Source organism: Myotis myotis, unplaced genomic scaffold, assembly GCF_014108235.1.
Source record: "Myotis myotis isolate mMyoMyo1 unplaced genomic scaffold, mMyoMyo1.p scaffold_m19_p_2, whole genome shotgun sequence".
Classification (NCBI taxonomy): Eukaryota; Metazoa; Chordata; class Mammalia; order Chiroptera; family Vespertilionidae; genus Myotis; species Myotis myotis.
In genome coordinates, this window is record NW_023416324.1 from 136,312,334 (window position 1) to 136,337,080 (window position 24,747).

Genomic DNA, 24,747 nt, shown 5'->3' on the forward strand with positions numbered 1-24,747 from the left:
ACCCCTGTCACACACAGAGCAGCAGGGCGATCAGGGGGTTTGGGCGCTGCCCCCTGTCACGCTGATCCCGGTGCCGGGAGGCCTCGCGGCTCCACTGATCCCGGTGCCGGGAGGCATATTACCCTTTTACTATATAGGATAGAGGCCTGGTGCACGTGTGGGGGCCGGCTGGTTTGCCCTGAAGGGTGTCCCGGATCAGGGTAGGGGACCCCACTGGGGTGCCTGGCCAGCCTGGTTGAGGGGATGATGGCTTTTTGCAGCTGGTCACACACCCTTCAGGGTGGGGGTCCCCACTGGAGTGCCTGGCCAGTCTGGGTGAGGGGCTGAGGGCTGTTTTCAGGCTGGTGGGTGACGGAAGCTCCCATCCGCTCCTTTTTTTCTTTTCTTTTTTATTCTGGGCCAGCTTTAGCTCTGAGGCTTGGCTCCAGCTCTTAGGCCTCCGCTGCTGAAAGCAGGTTTCTGGCCTTTGTTTACCTTCTGTATTTGAAACAATGTTGCGATCCTGCTGGCTGAAGCCTGGCGACTAAAGCAGGTTTCTGGGGTTTTGTTTAGCTTCTATATTTGTAACATAGTTGCTTAGAGTTGCAGCTCAGAGGCTGGCAGCGGCAGGCGGGGAACGTTGGAGTCCTCCGTCACTGAAGCAAGCAAGCCTCATGTTTGCTTTAAGCTGCCTGGCTGCCGACCGCCATCTTGGCTGGAAGTTAATTTGCATATTGTCCTGTTTAGCCAATGGGAAGGGTAGCAGTTGTACACCAATTACCATGTTTCTCTTTTATTCGATAGGATTGACTGTATTCTCTGTGCTGTACTTTACACCCCTGTGACTATTTTGTAACTACCCATTTGTACTTCTTAATCCCTTTACCTTTTTCACCCAGGTCCCAACCTCCACCCCCTCTGGCAACCATCAGTCTGTTCTCTGTAGCTGAGTCTGTTTCTATTTTGTTTGTTTATTTTGTTCTTTAAATTCTACATATACGTGAAAGCCCTGCTCCCCAATCGGCCCTGCTCTGAGCCCGACCAGGGGCCGCACCTAGGGATTGGGCCTGCCCTCTGCCACCCGGGAGCAGGCCTAAGCCAGCAGGGCATTACCTCCCGAGGGGTCCCAGACTGCGAGAGGGCACAGGCCAGGCTGAGGGGCCCCCCTCCCCGCCAAGTGCACAAATTTTTGTGCACCGGGCCTCTAGTCCTATATAATAAAAGGCTAATATGCAAATTGACTGAACAGCAGAATGACTGGTAGCTATGATATGCACTGGCCACCAGGGGGCAGACACAATGAAGGATCTGCCTCCTGGTGGTCAGTTCGCTCCCACAGGGGGAGCGCCACTCAGCCAGAAGCTGGGCTCACGGCTGGCAAGCACAGTGGCGGTGGCTGGAACTTCTTCCACTTTCGCAGCATTTGGACATCCCCTGAGGGCTCCTGGACTGTGAGAGGGTGCAGGCTGGAGGCCAGGCTGAGAGACCTACACAAGTGCACAAATTTTGTGCACAGGGTCTCTAGTATAATTATAATAACTATGTATATTGCCAGGGAGTACTTGAAATATCGAAGTGGGGGGAATCACTTCGTAAAGTATCTGATTGTCTAACCCAGGGGTGGGCAAACTTTTTGACTCGAGGGCCACAATGGGTTCTTAAACTGGACCGAAGGGCCGGAACAAAAGCATGGATGGAGTGTTTGTGTGAACTAATATAAATTCAAAGTAAACATCATTACATAAAAGGGTACGGTCTTTTTTTTTTTTTAGTTTTATTCATTTCAAACGGGCTGGATCCAGCCCGTGGGCCGTAATTTGCCCACGGCTGGTCTAACCCACTATGCCGTATACCTGAAACTATAATAATCTATAACAATAAAAGCATAATATGTTAATTAGACAGGAAAACCTTCCGGACGACCTTCTGGACGAAGGTGCGGCGGTGGGGGCCCAGGCAGAGGCAGCTGCTGAGGCTGCAGGGGCCAAGCCCCTTGCACGAATTTCATGCATTGGGCCTCTAGTACAAAATAATATTGAATTCAAACTGTAATTGAAAAATAAAATTTAAAAAAGAGGAAATCAGTTAACAATAGTAACTTGTTTTAAGTAACAAAAGACAAACATCAAATTATATTATTTAAAAGAGGTTCCATGCCCTCTCTTCTTCTAACCACATGCATGTACTTCCTCCCCCTCATAGTCACATGCACATAAACATGTCCCCCATATAACACAACTTCTAAACCTATCTCCCACTGTAAGTTTTACTTTATGATTAGGGAAAGAACTCTGAATTGTGAAAGCTAACAGGTATTTTTAAAATTAATTTTGCTTTAATTTTTTTCTTTTTATTTCTCTTATTGTTCTTCAAGATTTAACAATTTAAGTGACTGTGCTTTAGGGGCTGGAGAAAAGGGAGCACTTCTGTTTTATTAACCTAAGGAAACTTAGGAATCTCTCTGTTTCTTCCTATAATCACTCTTAAAGCTTTACATGTCAATTTTTGTATTAGAAATTCTTGCAACATGATATCTTTTCAAATGTAAATGTTTTTACTTTGACTCTATGCCTTTGCTAACTCTCCTCTGATTTTTCCCTCACGTTTCCCAATGCTATATATTGTTTTATGGTTTAATTTTTAAAATGTAATGAAAGTACAATATGCAACATGATTTTGAAATATAAAATACCACAGAACAGTTTAATTATGAGGTTCCCTCATTTATTCTTTCTTCCCTTAACCCTGAACTCCTCCAGAAAACACTTCACTTTTTTCTGTTTTTAAGAACTTACTGGTTTTTCTCTTCAGACAGATTTCTAATTTTCCTCCATTATTCCCTCCCTTATTCCTCTAGCCATAGGACTCTATGCAAAGCTAGAAACTTTCCTACCCAGCCTGTCTTGCTGCTAGATGTGGCCATGTGACTAAATTTAAGCCAATGGTATAGGAGCAGCTTAGGTGCATACATTAAAAATTTTTAAATGATGGTACTCTATTTTCCTTCTTTCTTTATTCCCAAAGAAAACAAATGTGGTGCTAGTGGGATAGTTTCTATTAAGCAAATGAGAATGATACCCAGGAGGAGAACAGAGCAATAAGAATAAAAATCCCAAGTGCCTGGAGACTCTCACGGAGGGTAACCAGTTATGTGTCTTTTTTTTTTTTTAATATATATTTTATTGATTTTTTACAGAGAGGAAGGGAGAGAGATAGAGAGCTAGAAACATCAATGAGAGAGAAACATCCATCAGCTGCTTCCTGCACACCTCCCACTAGAGATGTGCCTGCAACCAAGGTACATCCCCTTGCCCAGAATCGAACCTGGGACCTTTCAGTCTGCAGGCCGACGCTCTATCTACTGAGCCAAACCGGCTATGGCCAGTTATGTGTCTTAACTGTCTACCTATAGTTGTCTGTTTTGGGAGACAGAAATACCTTTTATAAATATATTTAAGTGTCTGAATTTTGAGGTCTTATTTTTATAACAAATTAACTTATAGTCTAATCAATAAAGAACTGGCAGTTTAGTATTTTTTTAAAAAAATTAAAGCATTTTATTTAAGTAGAGATACAAGATAATAGAATCCTATATAATAAAAGGCTAATATGCAAAATGACTGAACGGCAGAACAACTGGTCGCTATGATGTGCACTGCCCACCAGGGGGCAGATGCTTAACGCAGGAGCTGCCCCCTGGTGGTCAGTGTGCTCCCACAGGGACAGCGCTGCTCAGCCAGAAGCCAGGCTTATGGCTGGCTAGTGCAGTGATGGTAGTGGGAGCCTCTCCTGCCTCCGCAACAGTGCTAAGGATGTCCAAATGGATCCCCTGAGGGCTCCTGGACTGTGAGAGGGCACAGGCTGGGCTGAGGGACCCCCCCACCCCGAGTGCACGAATTTTCTGCACCAGGCCTCTAGTATTATAATATAATAAAACATAAAATAGCATTGTTTTATTCTGACAGCCAAAGATTGATGATTATAGCTATGAATATGTTATTTAAGAGTTTTTGACTAGAACCAACCAAATATTTCTTTTGTCTTTCTTGACTACAGACTACAAAAGTCTGAATTTACTGAAGAAAAAAAAAATCCTAAATTGCTTGGAACACTAGATTGATTTCATTGGACTTCATTTAATACTATCCTGAGTTTGACCCACTCCTTCTTTCCTTTGGTTTTTGCCTATGTTTCTCTCTCTCTCTATTTCTTCTTCTCATTACAGCAGTACCTTTAGCATTTCTTGCAGTGCTGGTTTGGTGGTGACAAACTACTTTAGCCTTTCTTTTTTTGTCTGGGAAGCTCTTCATTACAGCATCTATTTTGAATAATAGGCTTGCTGCTTATAGTAATCTTGGTTTCAGAGCCTTGCTTTGTTTTTTCATTTTTTAAAAAAATTATATCTTTATTGATTTTAGAAAGGAAGGGAAAGGAAGAGAGAGATAGAAACATCCTAATATAATAAAGAGGTAATATGCAAATTGACCATCACTCCAACACACAAGATGGCTGCCCCCATGTGGACACAAGATGGCCTGCAGGGGAGGGCAGTTGTGGGCGATCAGGCTTGCAGGGGAGGGAAGTTGGGGGAGAACAGGCCAGCAGAGGAGGGCAGTTGGGGGCGACCAGGCTGGCAAGGAAGGGCAGTTAGGGGTGATCAGGCCAGAAGGGGAGGGCACTTAGGAGCAACTGGGCCAGCAGGGGAGCAGTTAGGCGTTGATCAGGCTGGCAGGGGAGTGGTTAAGGGGTGATCAGGCAGGCAGGCAGCAGCAGTTAGGGGCAATCAGGCAGGCAGGCAGGTGAGCAGTTGGGAGCCAGCAGTCCTGGATTGTGAGAGGGCAGTCGGACATCCCTCAAGGGGTCCCAGATTGGAGAGGTACAGGCTGGGCTGAGGGACCCCTCCCCATCCTGGTGCATGAATTTTGTCCACCAGGCCTCTAGTCAATGATAAGAGAGAATAATTGATTGGCCACCTCCTGCAGGATCGGGGATTGAGCCCGCAACCTGGGCTTATGCCCTGACTGGGAATTGAACCGTGACCTTCTGGTTCATAGGTCAATGCTCAGCCACTGAGCTAATACTACCAGGCTCTGATCCTTGCTTTTTCATTACCTTGAATACTTCATGCCATTCCTTTTTGGCCTGTAGAGTTTCTGATGAGAAAGCAGCTGACAGCCTTATGAGAGCTCCTGTGTAGCTAACAAATTGCTTTTCTCTTGTTGCCTTTAAGATTCTCTCTTTGTCTTTAATTTTTACAATTTTAATTAGGATGTGTCAGCATGGGCCTGTTTGAGTTCTTCTTGCTTGGGAGTCTCTTGCCTCCTAAACTTGTGTGAGTTTTTTCTTCACCAGGTTAGGGAAGTTTTTGCCATTATTTTTCAAACATGGTCTCTATCCCTTGCTCACTTTCTTCTCCTTTTGATGTTTCTATGATGTGAATATTGTTCCGTTTCATGTTCCACAGCTCCCTTAAGCTGTCCTCCTGTTTTTTAATTGTTTTTCTTTTTGGTTCTCTGATTGAGTGATTTTTTTTACCCTGTTTTCTAATTCATTGATCCAATTCTCAGCTTCCCCTAATCTGCTGTGTATTCCTTCCACTGTGCTCTTTATTAGTGCTATGTCATTCTTCATAGTTGATATATCTTTTCACATGCTGTTGAGCATCCTTGCCATCAATATTCTGAACTCTATGTGTAATAAATTTCTTATCACCATTTCATTTAGTTCTTCTTCTGGAGAATTCTCTTGTTCTTTCATTTGGGGCTTGATATTTGTCTCCCCATTTTGGCTGCCTGTGTGGATTTGTGTCTATGTATTAGGTAAATCTGCTATGACTTCCAATTTATAGTGCAGGACAATTTCAGATGCTGTTTGTTACTGGCCCTGAGTACCCTGTTTGGAGCTATCAGCAATCTACAGCTTGTGGCTCCCTCTGCTGGGGGACTGGGTGCCTTTGGAAAGGACCATGATGTGCACCAAGGTCTGCTTTTCCTAGCCCTGGGCCCTGAATTAGATCAGGTAAGGACTCAAAGCCTCCAGAAATCTGCCTCTGCCTGCAGTCTGATTGTATTCAGTCTTGATTAGCCTCAGGCTATCAATCACAGTGTGGGGCAACAGGTTTTCCAACAGGGTGAGGAAATTGCTTCTGCCTGCAGACTGATTGTTATTATTAATCTCTTATTAGGGCCTCACAAACTCCAGAGGGTGGGGCAAGGGGTTTCCAATAGGTTGGGTCAACTGCCTTCCCCTCAGGCAAAATCCACTTGGATAGCAAAGGTCCCCCGGGGAAAGATGTCCTTCACAGCATAAGGGAATGACTCTGCACAGGAAATTGGAGTTTCTGCCTTCTGAGGTCTAAGAGCCCCCTACCCCGGCTTCTGCTCACACAGCTCCAGTATACTCTGCCCTCCCTGTGCCGGAGCTCAAGGTTAGTGGCTGCACATTTTGTGCATTAGCCCTTTAAGAGGGTGCCTGCATTTCCAACCATCTCTCCCTAGCAGACAGTAACCCTGTTGCTTTTCATAGCCAGATATTATGTAGGCACCTTTCTCAGTTCTGGTGCTCTGGGCTGGAGAACCCACTGGGGTTTAGCTTGGGGGAATCCCCCACAGCTGAGATAGCCCTCTGGAACTTCAGCTGCTCTCTGTGGGAGCCCAGCCAGCACTTTTACACCTCTGCATTTCCTACTAGTCTCTGTGTGGCCTCCACTTTCTGTCCTCGGTTATCAGCATTCTCTCCAGCTACTCTTCCGTTAATTTTTCAGGATGGTTTTTCTGTATTTTAGTTGTAATTCCAGTTTGGTCCTGGGAGTGTGTCAGTGTAGCATCCATTTACCCTGCCACCATTTTGGAATTTCTGTCAGGGCATACTTTTAGATATCTTCTAAGTTTACTGAGAATCAGTTCTATTAGTTTTTAAGTGGATTTCCTATATTTAAGCTCATATCATCTGTATATATAAATAGTTTTACTACTTCTTTTCCAATTTTGATGCTTTTTATTTCATTTTCTTGCCTAATGGCCCTGGCTTGAACCACTGACTTTCACTTTTATTACTGAAGTTTAGTAGATTTTCCTAAATAAATGTTATTCATTTGTTGTATGCCCTTAGGACCATTTCTAGAGACTTGAAATGGTTGGTTTTTAAATAATTTTTACCAGTTTTGCTGGGAAGTAAGTCCATGTAGCTCTTCACTTTCTCATGTTGGAACTATAACTCTGGTAATTGCATTTTAATAGACTAGGTATAAAATGGGTAAGCTTGACTTAAAAGAATGAATTTCTGGTCCAGCTGGTATGGCTCAGTGGTTGAGCATCAACATATGAACCAGGAGGTCATGGCTCAATTCTTGGTCAGGGCACATGCCTGAATTGTGGGCTTGATACCCAGTAGGGGATGTGCAGGAGGCAGCTAATTGATGATTTTCTCTCATCATTGATGTTTCTATCTTTCACTCCCTCTCCATTCCTCTGTGAAATCAATAAAAAATATATTTTTAAAAGAATTAATTTCTGATGGAGATATTTTAGACCAAGCATTGAATTTCTGAGGGTTTGATTATAGGAGGTGGGGGACACCCTCCAAAGCATCATTTATAGGAGACAGATTATGCTATGCTGTGAATCCATAAAAGAGTCCAAGAGAAGGCCTGCTATGAAACCTAATATGATTTCTATTTATCTAACATCTCTATATATAAAAGCCTAAGCAACCATTGTGACTGGTTGACTGAATGACCGGTCAACTGGTCGCTATGATGTGCACTGACCATCAGGGGGCAGATGCTCAATGCAGGAGCTGCTCCCACAGCCAACCTCCTGCAGTCCCTCCCCATGGCTAACAGCCCCAATTGGCCCTGATTGGGACTGAGTGAGATGGCCCTGATCAGCCCCAATCGCTGGCCAGGACGAGGGACCCCATGTACGAATTCATGCACCAGGCCTCTCGTATAATAATCCTATCTAATAAAAGAGAAACATGGTAATTGGCGTACGACTGCTACCCTACCCATTGGCTAATCAGCGAGATATGCAAATTAACTGCCAGCCAAGATGGCGGTCGGCAGCCAGGCATCTTGAAACTAACATGAGGCTTGCTTGCCTTAGTGACGGAGGACTCCAACGTTCCCCGCCTGCCTTGCCGGCCTCTGAGCCTGCAGTTTAAGAAACATTGTAACAAATATAGAAGCTAAACAAAACCCCAGAAACCTGCTTTCAGCGAGCCCGGGATCTCAGAGCTGGAGTTGATACAGAGTTTCGATTATAGAACCGAAACAAACCAGATACCTGCTTTCAGGAGCGGAGGCCTAAGAGCTGGAGCCTCAGAGTTAAAGCTGGCCCAAAATGAAAAAAAAGAAAAGAAAAAAAGGAGCAGTTGGGAGCTTTCGTCACCCACCAGCCTGAAAACAGCCCTCAGCCCCTCACCCAGACTGGCCAGGCACCCCAGTGGGGAACCCCACCCTGAAGGGTGTGTGACCAGCTGCAAACAGCCATCATCCCCTCACCCAGACTGGCCAGGCACCCCAGTGGGGGCCCCCACCCTGAAGGGTGTGTGACCAGCTGCAAACAGCCCTCAGCCCCTCACCCAAGCTGGCCAGGCATCCCAGTGGGGACCCCCACCCTGATCCAGGACACCTTTCAGGCAAACCAGCCGGCTCCCACACGTGCACCAGGCCTTTATCCTATATAGTAAAAGGGTAATATGCCTCCCAGCACCGGGATCAGCGTGACAGGGGGCAGCGCCCAAACCCCCTGATCGCCCTGCGGCTCTGTGTGTGACAGGGGGTGGGGCCACAACCTCCCTATCAGCCCTGCTCTGTGCCTGATAGGGGGGAGCTCCCCAACCCCCTGATTACCCTGCGGCTCTGTGTGTGGCAGGTTGCGGCGCCCCAACTCCCCCCCCCCCCCCCACGGGCCCTGCACTCTGTGTGACGGGGTAGAGCCATAACCTCCCCATCGGCCCTGCCTTGAGTGTGACAGTGGTGGCGCCCCAACCCCATGATTGGCCCTGCTTTGTGGGTGATAGAGGGCGGTGCCCCAAGCCCCCCCCCCCCATGGGCCCTACTCTGTGTGTTATGGGGTAGAGCCATAACCTCCCCATTGGCCCTGCCCTGAGTGTGACAGTGGCAGCGCCCCAACCCCCTGATCGGCCCTGCTCTGTGGGTGATAGAGGGCGGCGCCCCAACCCCCTGATCCGCCCTGCTCTGTGTGTGACAGGGGGCGGTGCCCCAACTCCCCTATTGCCCCTACTCTGTGAGTGACAGGGCGGAGCTCCTCAACCCCCTGATGGGCCCTGCTCTGTGCGTGACAGGGGGTGGCGCCACAACCTCCCTATCGACCCTGCCTTGAGTGTGACAGGGGTTGGTGCCCCAACCCCCCAATCGGCCCTACCCTGAGCATGACTGAGGGTGGCATCGCAACCTCCCAATCTTCCCTGCTCTGTGCATGACAGGGGGCGACACCCCAACTCCCCAATCGGCCGTGCTCTGAGCCCGACCAGGGGCTGCACCTAGGGATTGGGCCTACCCTCTGCCACCCGGGAGCAGGTCTAAGCCAGCAGGTCGTTATCTCCTGAGGGGTCCCAGACTGCGAGAGGGCACAGGCCGGGCTGAGGGATCCCCCTTCCCCCCCGGAGTGCACAAATTTTTGTGCACCGGGCCTCTAGTATTTTTATAAGATTCTATAAACAATTTTAAACATTCAGAATAATTGAAAGAATGATATAAGAACACCATATTCTTACCACTGAGCTCTATAGTTAATTTTATTATATTTGCTTTACCACATATCTACTTATCCAATCATTTTATTTCTTGGATGTATTTTATAAATTAAAGATTTCCATACATTTTCCCTTATATACTTCAGCATGAATATCATTAACTAGAGCTTAGTATTTGTTTACCTTTTTAAATGTGAAATGCATTAATCTTAAGCATACCTGTTTATATCTCTTCCTTTATAAAGTGTCTGTTTTAGTCTTATACCTATTATTTAATTTTATTTATTTTATTTTTTTAATTGTAAGATTTCTTTTTTTTTATTGCTTAAAGTAATACAAAGGGTATTACATATGTGTCCATTTCCCCCCCACCTCCCCGCCCTAGACAGTCCCCTAGCCTCCCCTATCCCCCAGTGTCTTATGTCCATTGGTTATGCTTATATGCATGCATACAAGTCCTTTGGTTGATCTCTACCCCCCTACCTCCTGTCCCCCAACCCTCCCCGGCCTTCCCGCTGCAGTTTGACAATCTGTTTGAGGCAGCTCTGCCTCTGTATCTATTATTGTTCAAAAGTTTATAATGGTCTCTATTATCCATGAATGAGTGAGATCATGTGGTATTTTTCCTTCATTGACTGGCTTATTTCACTTAGCATAATGCTCTCCAGTTCCATCCATGCCGTTGCAAATGGTAAGAGTTCCTTCCTTTTTAGAGCAGCATAGTATTCCATCGTGTAGATGTACCACAGTTTTCTAATCCATTCATCTACTAATGGGCACTTAGGCTGTTTCCAGATCTTAGCTATGGTGAATTGTGCTGCTATGAACATAGGGGTGCATATATCCTTTCTGATTGGTGTTTCTGGTTTCTTGGGATATATTCCTAGAAGTGGTATCACAGGGTCAAATGGGAGTTCCATTTGTAGTTTTTTGAGGAAACTCCATACTGTCTTCCATAGTGGCTGCACCAGTCTGCATTCCCACCAGCAGTGCGCAAGTGTTCCTTTTTCTCCACATCCTCTCCAGCACTTGTCGTTTATTGATTTGTTGATGACAGCCAGTCTGACAGGTGTGAGATGGTACCTCATTGTTGTTTTGATTTGCATCTCTCGGATGATTAGTGACTTTGAGCATGTTTTCATATGTCTCTTGGCTTTCTGAATGTCCTCTTTTGAAAGGTGTCTATTTAGGTCCTTTGCCCATTTTTTGATTGGATTGTTTATCTTCCTTTTGTTAAGTTGTATGAGTTCCCTATAAATTTTGGAGATTAGGCCCTTATCAGATATGACATTGGCAAATATGTTTTCCCACACAGTGGGTTTTCTCGTGGTTTTGTTGATGGTTTCTTTTGCTGTGCAGAAGCTTTTTATTTTGATGTAGTCCCATTTGTTCATTTTCTCTTTAGTTTCAAGTGCCCTAGGAGTTGTATCAGTGAAGAAATTGCTTCAGCATATGTCTGAGATTTTGTTGCCTTTGGATTCTTCTAGAATTTTTATGGTTTCCTGTCGTACATTTAAGTCCTTTATCCATTTTGAGTTTATTTTTGTGTATGGTGTAAGTTGGTGGTCTAGTTTCATTTTCTTGCATATATCTGTCCAATTTTCCCAACACCATTTATTGAAGAGACTATCTTGGCTCCATTGTATGTTCTTGCCTCCTTTGTCAAATATTAATTGAGCATATTGGTTCGGGCCACCTATTATTTAATTTTAATTGTTTGCTTTTCAAAATTAGTGAGTTGTTGGAATTCTTTATATATCCTAAATCTCAGTTGTGTGTCAGATATATGTAATTCAAATATTTTCTGCTAGAGGTATGACTCAGATATTCATTTTTATAATAGTGTCTTTGATGAGCAGAAGTTTTTGTTTTGATGAATTCTAATTTAATTTTTGTCTGTTTTTCTCTTTTAATTAAAGAAATTGTTTTTCTGTTGTTTCAAGGTATTTTAAAAATCCTTTATTGTTTAAAGTATTACATATAATATTACATATGTCTCTTTCCTTCCCCCCCCATTGATCTCTCCCCAGCCACCCTCATTCCCCAGCACATGCCCTCACCACCCTAGTGTCTGTATCCATTGGTTATGCTTATATGCATGCATACAAGTTTAAAATATATTTTTATTGATTTTAGAGAGGAAGGGAGAAGAAGAGAGAGATAGAAATATCAATGATGAGAGAAAATCATTGATTGGCTGTGTCCTGCATGCCCCATCCTGGGGATTGAGCCCACAACCGAGGTACATGCCCTTGACTGGAATTGAACCTGGGACCCTTCAGTCTGCAGGCTGACACTCTATCCACTAGGGCGAGGGGTCATTTTTTTTTTTCTTTTATAGTTGTTGCTTCTGTGTCCTGGCTACAAAATCTTTACCTGTCCTCAAATCATGTAGATACTCTTCTGTGTTTTCTTTTAGGACCTTCATAGTATTAGCTTTTCTATTTCAAATTATTTTTTTCTGTATATTGTAAAGAAATTATTAAGATTTATTTTTTGTCCTTATAGATATGTATGTCACAGACATTAACTTTTTCTTTGTTTTTACCAATCTTGATGTTCACTTTTACATTATCTTCTGGTGTTTACTAAATTTTCATAGGGAAGTTTTAAGAAGAAGAAAAGAAGAACTATGAATCTACCAGTGATCAGGTCTGCCTCAGTCAGTTTCTGCTGGACTCTTCTATATGTTGTAGGATAAAAAGTTCTACAGAGCAGTAATAAGGATACAGTTTTCACTGAAAGATAAATTAAGTTTGCAACCCTAGGTTCATTTTAACCTTGAAAAACCAATTGATAGACCTACAATGTTCAAATATTTCACTCTCTGTTAGAGCCTAAGAGTTGATTTTTGTCTTAGACTGTCTTCTTCCATCACACAACTGTCAGAAAACCAGAACCAGGATCCAATCCTATATAATAGAAGCCTAATATGCTAAGTGTCCAGTCGTCCATTCAACCAATCAAAGTGTAATATGCTAATGATATGCTAAGGCCGCTCAACTGCTCGCTATGATGTGCACTGACCACCAGGGGGCAGGCACTCCGACTGGTAGGTTAGCTTGCTGCTGGGGTCCGGCTGATCAGGACTGAGTGAGATGGGCCGGACATGCCCTGGAGTCCTCCTGCAGTCCTTCCCTGACTGGCCAATCTCCTGTGTTCCTCCCCAGCCCCAATCATGCACCAATGGGGTCCTTTGGCCTGACCTGCACCCTCTCACAATCAAGGACCCCTCGGGGGATGTTGGAGAGCCAGTTTCGGCCTGATCCTGCAGGCCAGGCCGAAGGACCCCACTGATGCATGAATTCATGTACCAAGCCTCTACTATGATAGTTACACCTGATATTCAGGTAGTACTATGGAGTTTATAAATTACTTTCACAAATAAGGTAGATAAGGCAGTAATTATTCATACCATTAAAAAAGAGAGATGAATACATCAAAGCATTGAATGATTAGGTAAATTACCCAGGTTTATCAAGCTAATATGCAGCCAAGGTAGGGCTAGAATTTAGATCTTCTGATTCTGTGAGTTTAGGGCAGTGATGGCGAACCTTTTGAGCTTGGCATGTCAAAATTTTGAAAAACCCTAACTTAACCTGGTGCCGTGTCACATATAGAAATATACATAATTTTTTTTTGATATTTGCAACCATAGTAAAAAAAAGATTTATATTTTTGATATTTATTTTATATATTTAAATGCCATTTATCAAAGAAAAAATCAACCAAAAATATGTATAAAATGAACAAAAACAGAAAAACAATGTACATTTAGGAAAAAATAATGATAAAAACAATGATAATCAAATGGTACGAAAACTAGAAATTAGTGACTTTTTTGGTGCTGAAGTTTGTCTGCTAATTCTTTGATTGCAGGTTCATACTTGGTGCGCTTCAAGACCAAGCAAGCACCACTAACTTCATCTGTTAGCCGGTTTCTTTTGTTCGTTTTTATATTATTTAATGCTGAGAACAAAGTCTCACAAAAATATGTTGATGAAAAAATTGTTAGCAAAGCCATTGCTAGATTTTTTATGTCCCTAAAAGTGTCAGGTACTCTATTCTAAGCACTCAAAATTTCTTGTTCGTAGTTGCACTCTTCTTCAAACGATTTCGTTCCAGATTTTCAAGTTTCGACCTTAAGTCAACAAACACATAGTCCAAATGCTACCTTGAAAATCTGCAAGTTGCATCTCTAAATTGTCAATTTGCATCCATTGGGAATCCTTTAATTCCAAAGTACTGTAAACAACTACATCCGGATACTTAATTATTTTAATGGTCTGCTCTAGGCTTCTAAATTGGTCGAATCTTTCACTGAACTGTTCAAATAACGAGTTTACTATATTCTGGTACATAGTATGGACTCCATTACACTCGTCGTAGTGGCCTTCTTGAAATAAGTTTTTACCTGAGGAAAATACTTGTAAGTTTTAGTTTCAATATCTCGCTTGAAAATTTTGTTTACTTTCAAAAGCTTTGATGTATCCAAACATACTGTCAATACTTTTGCCAAAACCTTGTAATTTTAAGTGCAGTTCATTCATATGAACAGAGAGATCTGTAAAAAACATCAAATTGCTGACCCACTTATGATCATTGATCTGAGGAAAGTTTGCCAGATCCTTATTCTCAATAAATACCGTAATTTCTTCAAAGCACTCCACAAATCGCTCAAGTACTTTACGTCGACTCAGCCATCTCACATTATTGAACATCAGTAGTCCACTGTAGGTTGAATCAACTTCCTGTAAAAGTGCAGAAAATTCTCACTTGTGAAGGGGTCGAGAAGCTATAAAATTCACAATTTTTGTTACAATTGACATTAAGTCATTCAATTCGGAGAATCCCGATTTGGCACACAACATTTTCTGATGGATAATGCAATGAAAAGGTACAAGTGGATGTCTAATAGCTTCCATAAACAATTGCAGGAATCCCACATTTTTTCCCACCCTATTTGGTGCCCCATCTGTTGTGACTGACACAATTTTAGAGCTATCAATGTTTAGGTCACTGAATGTTTTTATAACAACCTTACATATTTCATTTCCTGATGTACTTATTGGCACTGATTCTAACTTTATCAATCCTTCTTTCATTGTGAGACCATCAGAATATCTAGCAATAATGGCCAACTGAGCATTTGATGTGACATCAGTAGTTTCATCAAGAGAAATCGAAAAATATTTACAACTATTTATGTCTTTTTTTAATTGATGTTGTACTTTTTGTTACGATCTATTATTCAGTCTTTGATAGTATTTCTACTGAGTGGTAACTCAGAAATTCTTTTAATAATATCATCTTTATTTTTTATATTGTGAAATAGAGCTGGTGCACATCTTAGAAATGTTTCCTTAATAAATTCTCCGTCACTGAGGGCTTTTCCATGCTGAGCTATGGAGTGAGCAATACAGTAACTTGCTGATGTTAAATTTGTAGAGCATCTTACAAATTTAATGATGGAATTTGATTGACTTTTATAGAGGTGTAGCTGCCTAGAAATGTATTCCTTTCTTTCATCGATACTTTTTCTCAAGAGCTGACAATGATTAGTTTTGTCTCTTTATATTCCACGTTCTGCTTACTACCGTTTCATTACAGAGTATGCACAATGATCTGTTGTTTCTGTAGACAATCCTGTACGTCTTGGTCCATATGTCTTGAAAGGGTTGGCTACTGCTACTTCCACTTCCTTTATCATTCAATCTTGCTTTTTTATTTTTTTGATTCTCCATCTCAAGGCTGCAAAAATAAATAAATATAAATCACGGCGTTTTTTTATAAAAGGTTGATAGGTTTCTTACCTATTAACTTTTTGCAGTGTTGTTGCACTGGCTCCTGGTGCAAAACAATTCAAAGATAGTATGTATAACCAACAAATATATGGTGCGGTAATCAATTATCCGACATGCAGAATGTCTTGTCGAGCACTGTTGCACTGTATTATCTTTTTCTTCTAACCCTCCCACTCCTGTCTCCTAACAAACATGGCGATCAAGTGTGTCTGTTTGCCAAATGCACCCGAACGCACGGGAAGCTTACCCGAGGCACATGTTGACAATAACGAGGCCGTTTCCAGAATTGGGCATTTTGTCACTCGAGTAAAAATAAAATGTCATGAGTAAAGATTAATCTCTTTATAGTGCAATTCTTAACCTTTTTATATTAATGCCAATATTGGAACAATGTATCTTGGATGTTTTCACTATGTATCTTTGCTACACAACACCAACGTACATGTTTACATCCGGTTTTAGAATTGCATTATTGATCATGAGTAACGTGAGTAATAATATTACTTGAGTGATGCCCAACTCCGGCCGTTGCGAGAGACAAATACTTGAATTATGCAATTTTTTGTCTCTGTTGATGTGTGTCACCCAAAATGAGTTTGCGTGTCACCTCTGACACACGTGTCACAGGTTCGCCATCACTGGTTTATGGGCTCCACCTCAATATGCTGCTTGTTAAGAATTTAGTCTTCCTGCATTGAAAAATAATTTCTTTGATCTCTGTCTATTTATATTCTTCTTTCTCCCTTACCACTTTCCTCTTCCCTCCCATCCTAAGCTATCTATTGCCCAGTATTCTGCATCTGGACACTGAAATGGTTAGAGTATAGCAAGACATTCAATGCTGTACAAAATGTGCAGGTAGCTTGTTGAGCATCTTTTCAGATTTGATTCTATGGAATAACTTAGCAGATAGAGTGGATTAGTTTTTATTTTACTACTGTAGGGGCATTTCTTCTGAATATCATTTTCTGTTCTTTTTAGTTCTCATATCTTTTTTTAATTAATAGATTTTATTTTTTAGGAAAGTTTTTGGAGTACAGAAAAATTAAGTATAAAGTCCAGAGAGTTACTTATACTGCTATTGTTCCCCCAACAATGTCCCTGGATCTATTTTGTTCATCAGTTTATTTTATTCATTAGATTTCACATATGAGTGAGATCATGTGATACTTATCTTTCTCTGACTGACTTATTTCACTTAGCATAATATTCTCCAGGCCCCTCTATGCTGTCTCAAAGGGTAAGATATCCTTATCTTTTACTGCTGCATAGTATTCCATGGTGTAAATGTACCAGAGCTTTTTTATCTACTCATCTACTGATGGGTACTTGGGCTGTTTCCAGATCTTAGCTATTTAAATCATGCTTCTATGAACATAGGGGTGCATTTATTCTTTCTGATTGGTGTTTTGGGTTTCCTAGGATATATTCCTAGAAGTGGGATCACTGGGTCAAATGGCAGTTCCATGTTTGATTTTTTGAGGAAACCCCATACTGTTTTCCATACTGGCTGCATCAGTCTGCATTCCCACCAACCGTATACTAGGGTTCCCTTTTCTCTGCATACTCACCAGCACTTGTCATTTGTTGATTTGTTGATGATAGTCATTCTGACAGGTGTGAGGTGATACATCATTGTTGTTATAATTTGCAATTCATGGATGATTAGTGATTTTGAGCATTTTTTCATATGTCTCTTGGCCTTATGTATGTCCACTTTGCAGAAGTGTCCATTTTTAAATTGGATTATTTGTCTTCCTTTTGTTAAGCTGTATGAGTTCCCTATAAATTTTAGATATTAACCCCTTATCAGATGTATCATTAGCAAATAAGTTCTCCCATGTAGTGGGATCTCTTTTCATTTTGTTGGTTTCTTTTGCTGTGCAGAAGCTTTTTATTTTGATGTAGCCCCATTTGTTTATTTTCTCCTTAGTTTCCTTTGCCCCAGGACAGGGGTGGGCAACCTTTTTGTGAGTGCATGCCAAAACCAGCAAAATCTCTGACTCAAAATTCTTCTGCGTGCTAACCCTAATTTTTTGAGAACATGTTACGCCTACTTGATATCTCTTAAGGTGTACATATGTGAAGAACCTTGAAGAAATGATAAAATTCATTTGAGCGACAAAAACACAGTATATGATGATGAAAAATACATTTATTTTTTAATGTATACATGTACACTGATAGTCCAACAGAAAACTTTATGACTCCGTTTGATATTATCAGTGGGACTTTTGCTGCTGCATCACTGATGACAGATTTTACATCAGGTTTTTATTTCGTGACTTTCAGAGAACTACTTTCATCCGTCAGGCTACTCCTGTTATGAGACTTAACAAAATTCATCACTGAGAACAAAGATTCACAAGCGTATGTGGATGAAACCAAAACATTGGTCAGATCTAGGAAGGCAGGGAGAGTTAAGGCAGAGGCGTAGAAATTGCTCTTCCCCTCTCTCATCCATCCATGTCTATGGTCCTTAAGATAACTTGTTATGTAAAATTATTTATTTATGTAAGATGCACCTACACTGAATTTATCTGAAAAATAAAAAAGTAGATATTAAGAAAAAAATTGTAAATGGAAGATTATAAGAGAGGGTTTCCCGTGCCAGCAAAAGTTACTGGTGTGCCATGTTTGGCACGCGTGCCAGGGGTTGCCCACCCCTGCCTTAGGAGATGTATCCATAAACATATTGCTACAAGAGATGTGTGTGAGATTTTGCTGCTGCTTATGGCTTCTTCTAAGATTTTTATGGTTTCTAGACTTACATTTAAGTCTTTTATCCATTTTGAATTTATTCTTGTATACGATGTAAGTTGGTGGTCTAGCTTCATTTTTTTGGTCCAGTTTTCCCAACATCATTTATTGAAGAGACTGCCTTGACTCCATTGTATGCTCTTGCCTCCTTTGTCAAATATTAATTGAACATAATTGCTTGGGTAGATTTCTGGGTTTTCTGTTCTGTTCCATTGATCTATATGCCTGTCCTTGTGCCAGTATCAGGCTGTTTTGATTCCAGTGGCTTTGTAGTATAACTTGATATCTGGTATTGTGATTTCTCCAACTTTGTTCTTTCTCAAGATTGCTATGGCTATTTGGGTCTTTTTTGGTTCCATATACATTTTTGTAGTGTTTGTTCTAGATCTGTGAAATATGTTGTTGGTATTTTAATAGGGATTGCATTGAATCTATATATTGCTTTCGGTAGCATGGACATTTTAATGATGTTGATTCTACCAATCCATGAATGCGGTATATTCTTCTGCTTGTTTATATCTTCCTCTATCTCTTTTTTCAATGCCCTCTAGTTTTCCAAATAAAGGTCTTTTACCTCCTTGTTAAGTTTATTCCTAAGTATCTTAATTTTTTGTTGTTGTTGCAATGGTATTATAAATGGGGTTTTGTTTCTCTTTCTGAGAATTCATTATTGGTGTATAAAAAGTCATTCATTTCTGGGTATTAATTTTGTATCTTGCTACATTGCCAAACATTTATTAAATCTAGTATTTTTTTTGATGGAGTCTTTAGGGTTTTCTGTGGGGAAGCACGGGACTTGGTTGGAAAGTCTATAAGGAAAATTCTCCAAAAGGTCAGAGGCCCCCAGGGGGACCTTGCCAAAGGCGGCAGACCCTGCCTTGACTTTTTCAAACAAGTCTGATCCTCTGAATATTTTGCTGGAATCTTTATGTTTATTCTTTAAACGTCCTTTTAAAAAAGACACTACAAATACATGTATTTTTTCAAGGATACTTACCCTGCTAATAGTATCTAATAGTTAATTTTAGTTCTAGCTGTTGCTACAATAAATGGCTAAGAAGACAGGCAAATGGGCCTCTCTGATTCCTTTAGCCAGGTAGTCCCTTAGCCCTCTCTTTCACAGAAACATACATCAAAAAAATCATTCATCCATCACTCACGGTCTGCCGGTCAGCCCTGGCAGTTTTCTATGTACAATATTATGTCATCTGCAAATAATGACAGTTTCACTTCCTCCTTTAAAATGTGGATGTCCTTTATGTTTTCTTGTCTGATTGGTATGGCTAGGACTTCCAGTAGTATGCTGAATAAGTGGTGAAAGCAAACATCCCTATCTTGTTCATGTTCTTAGGGGAAATGGATTTAGTTTTTGCCCATTGAGTATGATGTTGGCTGTAGACTTGTCAGATATGGCCTTTATTAGGTTGAGGTATGATCCCTCCATTCCCACTTTACTGAGAGTTTTTATCAAAAAAGTGTGTTGGATTTTGTCTAATGCCTTTTCTGCATCAATTAAAATGATCATCTGATTTTTGTCTTGCAATCTGTTTATATGATGTATCACATTTATTGATTTGTGAATATTGTACCAGCCTTGCTTTCCTGGAATAATCCCACTTGGTCATGGTGTATGATCTCTTTAATATATTGCTGGATGTGATTTGCAAATATTTTGTTGAGGATTTTAGCATCTGTGTTCATCAGGGATATTGGCCTGTAATTCTCTTTCTTTGTAATGTCTTTATCTAATTTTGGAATTAGGGTAATATTGGCCTCATAAAAAGAACTTAGACGTGTTTCTTCCTTTTTCATTTTTTGGAATAGTTTGAGGGGGATGGGTGTTAGTTTTCCTTTGAATGTTTGGGAAAACTACCCTGTGAAGCCATTCAGACCAGGGCTTTTGTAGTTACCAGCCTATTCAGTTTTCTGAATCTTCCTGATTTAGTTTTGGAAGATTGCATTTTTTAAGAATATGTCCAGGTTGTATAGTTTATTGAAATATAGTCATTCATAGTATTTTTTTTACATGATTGTTTGTATTTCTGTGGGGTCAGTTGTGACTTCACCTCTTTCATTTCTGATTTTGTTTATTTGGGTACTCTTTCTTTTTTGTTGATGAGTCTGGCTAGAGGTTCATCAATCTTGTTTATCTTTTCAAAGAACCAGGTCTTGGAGGTTTTATTGATCTTATTATTATTATTATTATTTTTAGTCTCTATGTCATTTATTTCAGCTCTGATATTTATTATTTCCTTCCTTCTACTTTGGACTTTTCTTGTTGTTCTCTTTCTAATTCTTTAAGTTGTAGGGTTAGATAGCTTATTCAAAGTTTTTTTGTTTTTGAGGTAGGCCTGTAATGCTATGAACTTCCCTCTCAGGACTGATTTCTCTGTGTCCCATAGATTTTGGGTTTTTGAGTGTTTATTTTTATTTGTTTCCAGGGTGTTTTTTATTTCTTCCTTAGTCTATTTGGTAACCCATTCATGTTTAATAACATGCTACATAGCTTCCATGTTGACACATTATTCTTAACTAAAGTGTGTAATTTACATTAGGGTTCACTCTTTGTGCTGTACATTATGTGGGTTTTGACATATGTCTAATGATATGTATTCACTATTACATCATTATTCAAAATATTTTACTGCCCTAAAAATCCCTCTGTGCTCTATCTAGTCATCTTTCCTTAATCCTAAGCCCTGACAACTGCTAATCTATTTACAATTTCCATAGTTCTGCCTTTTCCAGAATGTCATATAGTTGGAATCATACATTCAGATTGGCTTCTTTCACTTAGCAATAAGTAGTTAAGTCTTATCCATGTCATTTCATGGCTTGAAAGCTCATTTCTTCTTATTGCTGAATAATATTTCATCATATGGATGTACCACAATTTGTTTATCCATTTACTTATTGAGGTATGCTCAATATCAGCTCCACTTTTGTAAAACTAAAACATGGTTTTTTTTAAGAGATGGAAAAACACACACCCTGCATATTTGGAGGTGAACCAATCCCCTTTTCAAGGGAAAAGTATGGGGAATAAAAATTCTCTTCAGAGCTGAAAAGTTAAAGCAGGACATGCAGAAACAGTAGGGCGTTGACTGGGAATCATTCCCATGTCCTTCCAAAAAGGACACTGTGGGCAAGTGTCTCAGGAATCTAAACAAACAGGCCCATGATCATTGTGAGACCCCCAAAGTGCATCAACTTTTTGTTAAAACGCCCGTCCATCTGTTTTTCAGTGTGTCAAGAAGCTGTCTGGGAAGCCTTTAGGACTTTTTGGGATCGATTTCCTGGGCATGAGGAATATCGTTACTGGATGAATTTATGTGAGGATGGAATCACAACTATATTTGAAATGGGCACAAATTTTAGTCAGTCTGTGGAACATAGAAGCTTAATTATGAAGGTAAGTATAGTAAAAAGGGAAGGAATTGCTGGACTATTGTAGGGGTTAGATATATAGCTAGGGCCTAAAGAAAGAGAGAACAGGTGGCAAATCCCTGCATCCACTCTGATTTGTTGCATTAGGCTATTTTAGTGAGCTGCCATGGGGCATGGCCTAGTCTTTGTAGCTCTAGCTCTGGCCATTATAATAAACATTGTTAATTCAGTAAAAGTCTCAGCATTGTTTATAAATGTAAATATTTAAAATAGTACTCAGCAAAGATTTAGGCTAAGAACATAAATCTCTGAGAGTTATTAAATTCCTTAGCCTATATCACAAAGCCAGATGGGCTGGAGCTGAAATCCAGACCCAGTTCTCTTCTGAAATCCATGTTCTTTTCCTTAAACCATTGGGCCCTCCTTTCAGTCATTATCAGTTTTACACATTTCAGAGGCTAATATGGAATAGGTATTCAAGAACACACACACACACACACACCAGCATTGTCCATCTCTCATTGTGTTCCTGATAAGGATCAACTGATAGAGCAGCAAACATTTGTGATGTAGAGTTATTACCATAACAACAGCCTCTTGTGATGTTACGTTGGTGCCAATTCAACGCCAATAGGAATCCAAAATTAGGGGTGCAGTGAAGAAGGAAACTTTATTCAGTGTAAAACAGCTCAACTGTGATAGAGCAAGGCTGTGAAAACAGTATGGCTGTGAGACTGCTTTGGGGCCAGGTGGCCCTGTGGTCAGACCCCTCTCTGATGAGACAGCTCTGCTCTGCTCCTCCCTAGTCTGCTCCAGCAAGAGATCTTCAGTGTTTCAGCTCAGCCTGGGAAATGCACTCTTCAGTGGAAAGGAAAAGTGTGCTCCCAGAGCCAGAGGGGAGCTGACTTATTTAGACAGAAGTCCCCACCCCTGGTCCTTGGTCCCTATTGATCTGTCCTCATGCAAATCCTTGCAGTTTGATTGGCCCAAAAGGCACTGTCCTGATTGGTTGGCAAAGAAGCTGATGGGGTGGGGGGGCGGATATAGCTGCAGAGCTCTGATTGGATGGGGAAAGCTTCAGTCCTACTGGTTGAAATAGGATTTCAGGAACTCCTGGCTCAGATGGCAGAAACACAGTGAAGGCAGGCAGTTCAGTGCAGGCTTCTGCCTGAAGTGCAGTTTGCATGAGAGGCCCTGTGTAGAAATGGCTGCTGGGCTCTCTCTCTATACTAGTATATATTTTAAAATTTGAGTCCAATTAGCCACCAGGAGCACTTTTTAGTTGCTATCTTGTTTTTCAGGATCCACAATCAGAAAGTGTCTCTTATAAGTGGAAATTTTTGTAAGTTTAGTTTTAAAGACATGGGAAATATACTTTCAATAATTATTTAGTAGAACATGCAGACCAAGGGGGAAAATGTGTTCCCTAGGTGGCATCTTAAATAACAAGTACAAATCAGCTAAATGAGAAGGAGTTTGGAATGGACATTCTAGGCAGAGAGGACAACATGGGCCAAGTGTTTGTAGAGAAGGACTTGGGCCAATATATCAGAAGTGACAGGAGATCAGACTGGAAAATTGGATAACTTACAAGTTTGTATTTAACTCTCTAGATAATAGGAAACTATTGAAGGGTTTTAAGTAGGTGAGTCACAGAGGCTGATTTGACAGTTTTCCATTTTAAAAAAGGCCATTATAGTTTCTATATACTATAGGACGGAATAGAGGTTGGACGCTGCTTCAGTGCCCCAGGCCCGAGGGGACGTGGGTCCTAACTCGACCTTGAGATAAAGGAAGCACGAGAGACATGTGGGAAACAAGATTAGTCATGTCTAGTTTTGTTTGGATTAAAGTCATGGGTTGGTGAGAAAGGGAGAGGATGAAGCAGTGGTCCAAGAAGCCTCCCAGTTTCTAGCTTGGATGATTGAACGAGAACTCAGGCAGGGAAGCAACTTTGTAGATGGTGGGTGGAGGGAGAATGAGTCCACTCTCAAATGTGTTGATCTGAGCCATCTGTGAAATATGAATTACTTGATATGTAGGTATGAAGACAGGGAGAGTGGTCAGGGTTATAAATATAGCTGAAGGAATCACCAGCTTTGAGGTGGTAATTAAAACCATGAGAGTGGCTGAGATTATTCTAGGAGAATCTGTAGAGTAAGAAGAGCAGTGAGTAATTTATAAGAGTTAGAGTAATAGTCTCCCCATTTTGCAGATGAGGAAATTGAGGTCTAACACCAGATTTGCCTCTATGGGACTTGAAACTAGGTTTTCTGACTCAAGTTACTGGTGTTTTTTTTTTTTATCATATTGGTCTCAAAACAAAACCACTAACTTAGAGGAAGTTTGGAGACAATTTGCTTTGGAATGCAATAGAGACATAATTCTATAATTGATAGAATTTGTCTTTTTGTTTGAATTCTGGAGAAGCAGATTTACCAGTTATTTTATCTACATGTTCATATTGTTCTAGGATGAGAGTTACTATACATATGTTAGATCACAAAATTCTTTGATTCTAAGTCCATGGAAGGTTAAGGTAAAACTCCACCAATCTCTGATTTATAGACATTTTGGGAATGAGCAGCAGGTAAAGGCTGTTAATTTCTGTCCACGAGTGGAGAGCACAGGAACTTCTGGGCACATAAACAGACTGCACGTAGGGGCGTTCTGTCACAAACAAACTTGGCATCAGTAGTACCTTGCTTCACCTATTTGTCTAATCAATGAGAATAATAACATAGATTCTACAATGTTAAGGCATTAGATTCTCTATGCCAAAGCTTTTATTTACAGCTTATTAACTGTCATTAACTTACTTAGGCTTTTCTTTTTCATCTTTGTTTTTCTTAGAAACTGGCGTACACGAAGGAAACTGTTAGCCGGTAAGTGTCTTTTTCCCCCCCTAAGTTAATGTTTGGCAACAGAGGTGTATCATACTTACTCCAAGACTCACCCCAAATTTAATGGCCACTCTCTATTTTCTTACCAGTTCTTGCAATGACCAGGCCTGTGGGTAAGTCCCAAATGCTTTTCCTCATTGGAGGCCACTCCCCTTCCCAGACCACCACCACAGCCACTGCTCTTGTTTGCTGTC

General features: G+C 41.0%; 1 protein-coding gene across 1 annotated transcript in view; it reads left to right on the forward strand.

The window, feature by feature from the left end:
• IMPG2 (interphotoreceptor matrix proteoglycan 2) overlaps positions 1–24,747 on the forward strand; it is a 91,398-nt gene that overhangs the window by 5,943 nt on the left and 60,708 nt on the right. The window contains exons 3-4 of the mRNA XM_036348896.1: positions 21,509–21,675; positions 24,504–24,535. Coding sequence (XP_036204789.1) covers positions 21,509–21,675; positions 24,504–24,535 — 199 coding nt within the window. The remainder of the gene's footprint in view (positions 1–21,508; positions 21,676–24,503; positions 24,536–24,747) is intronic.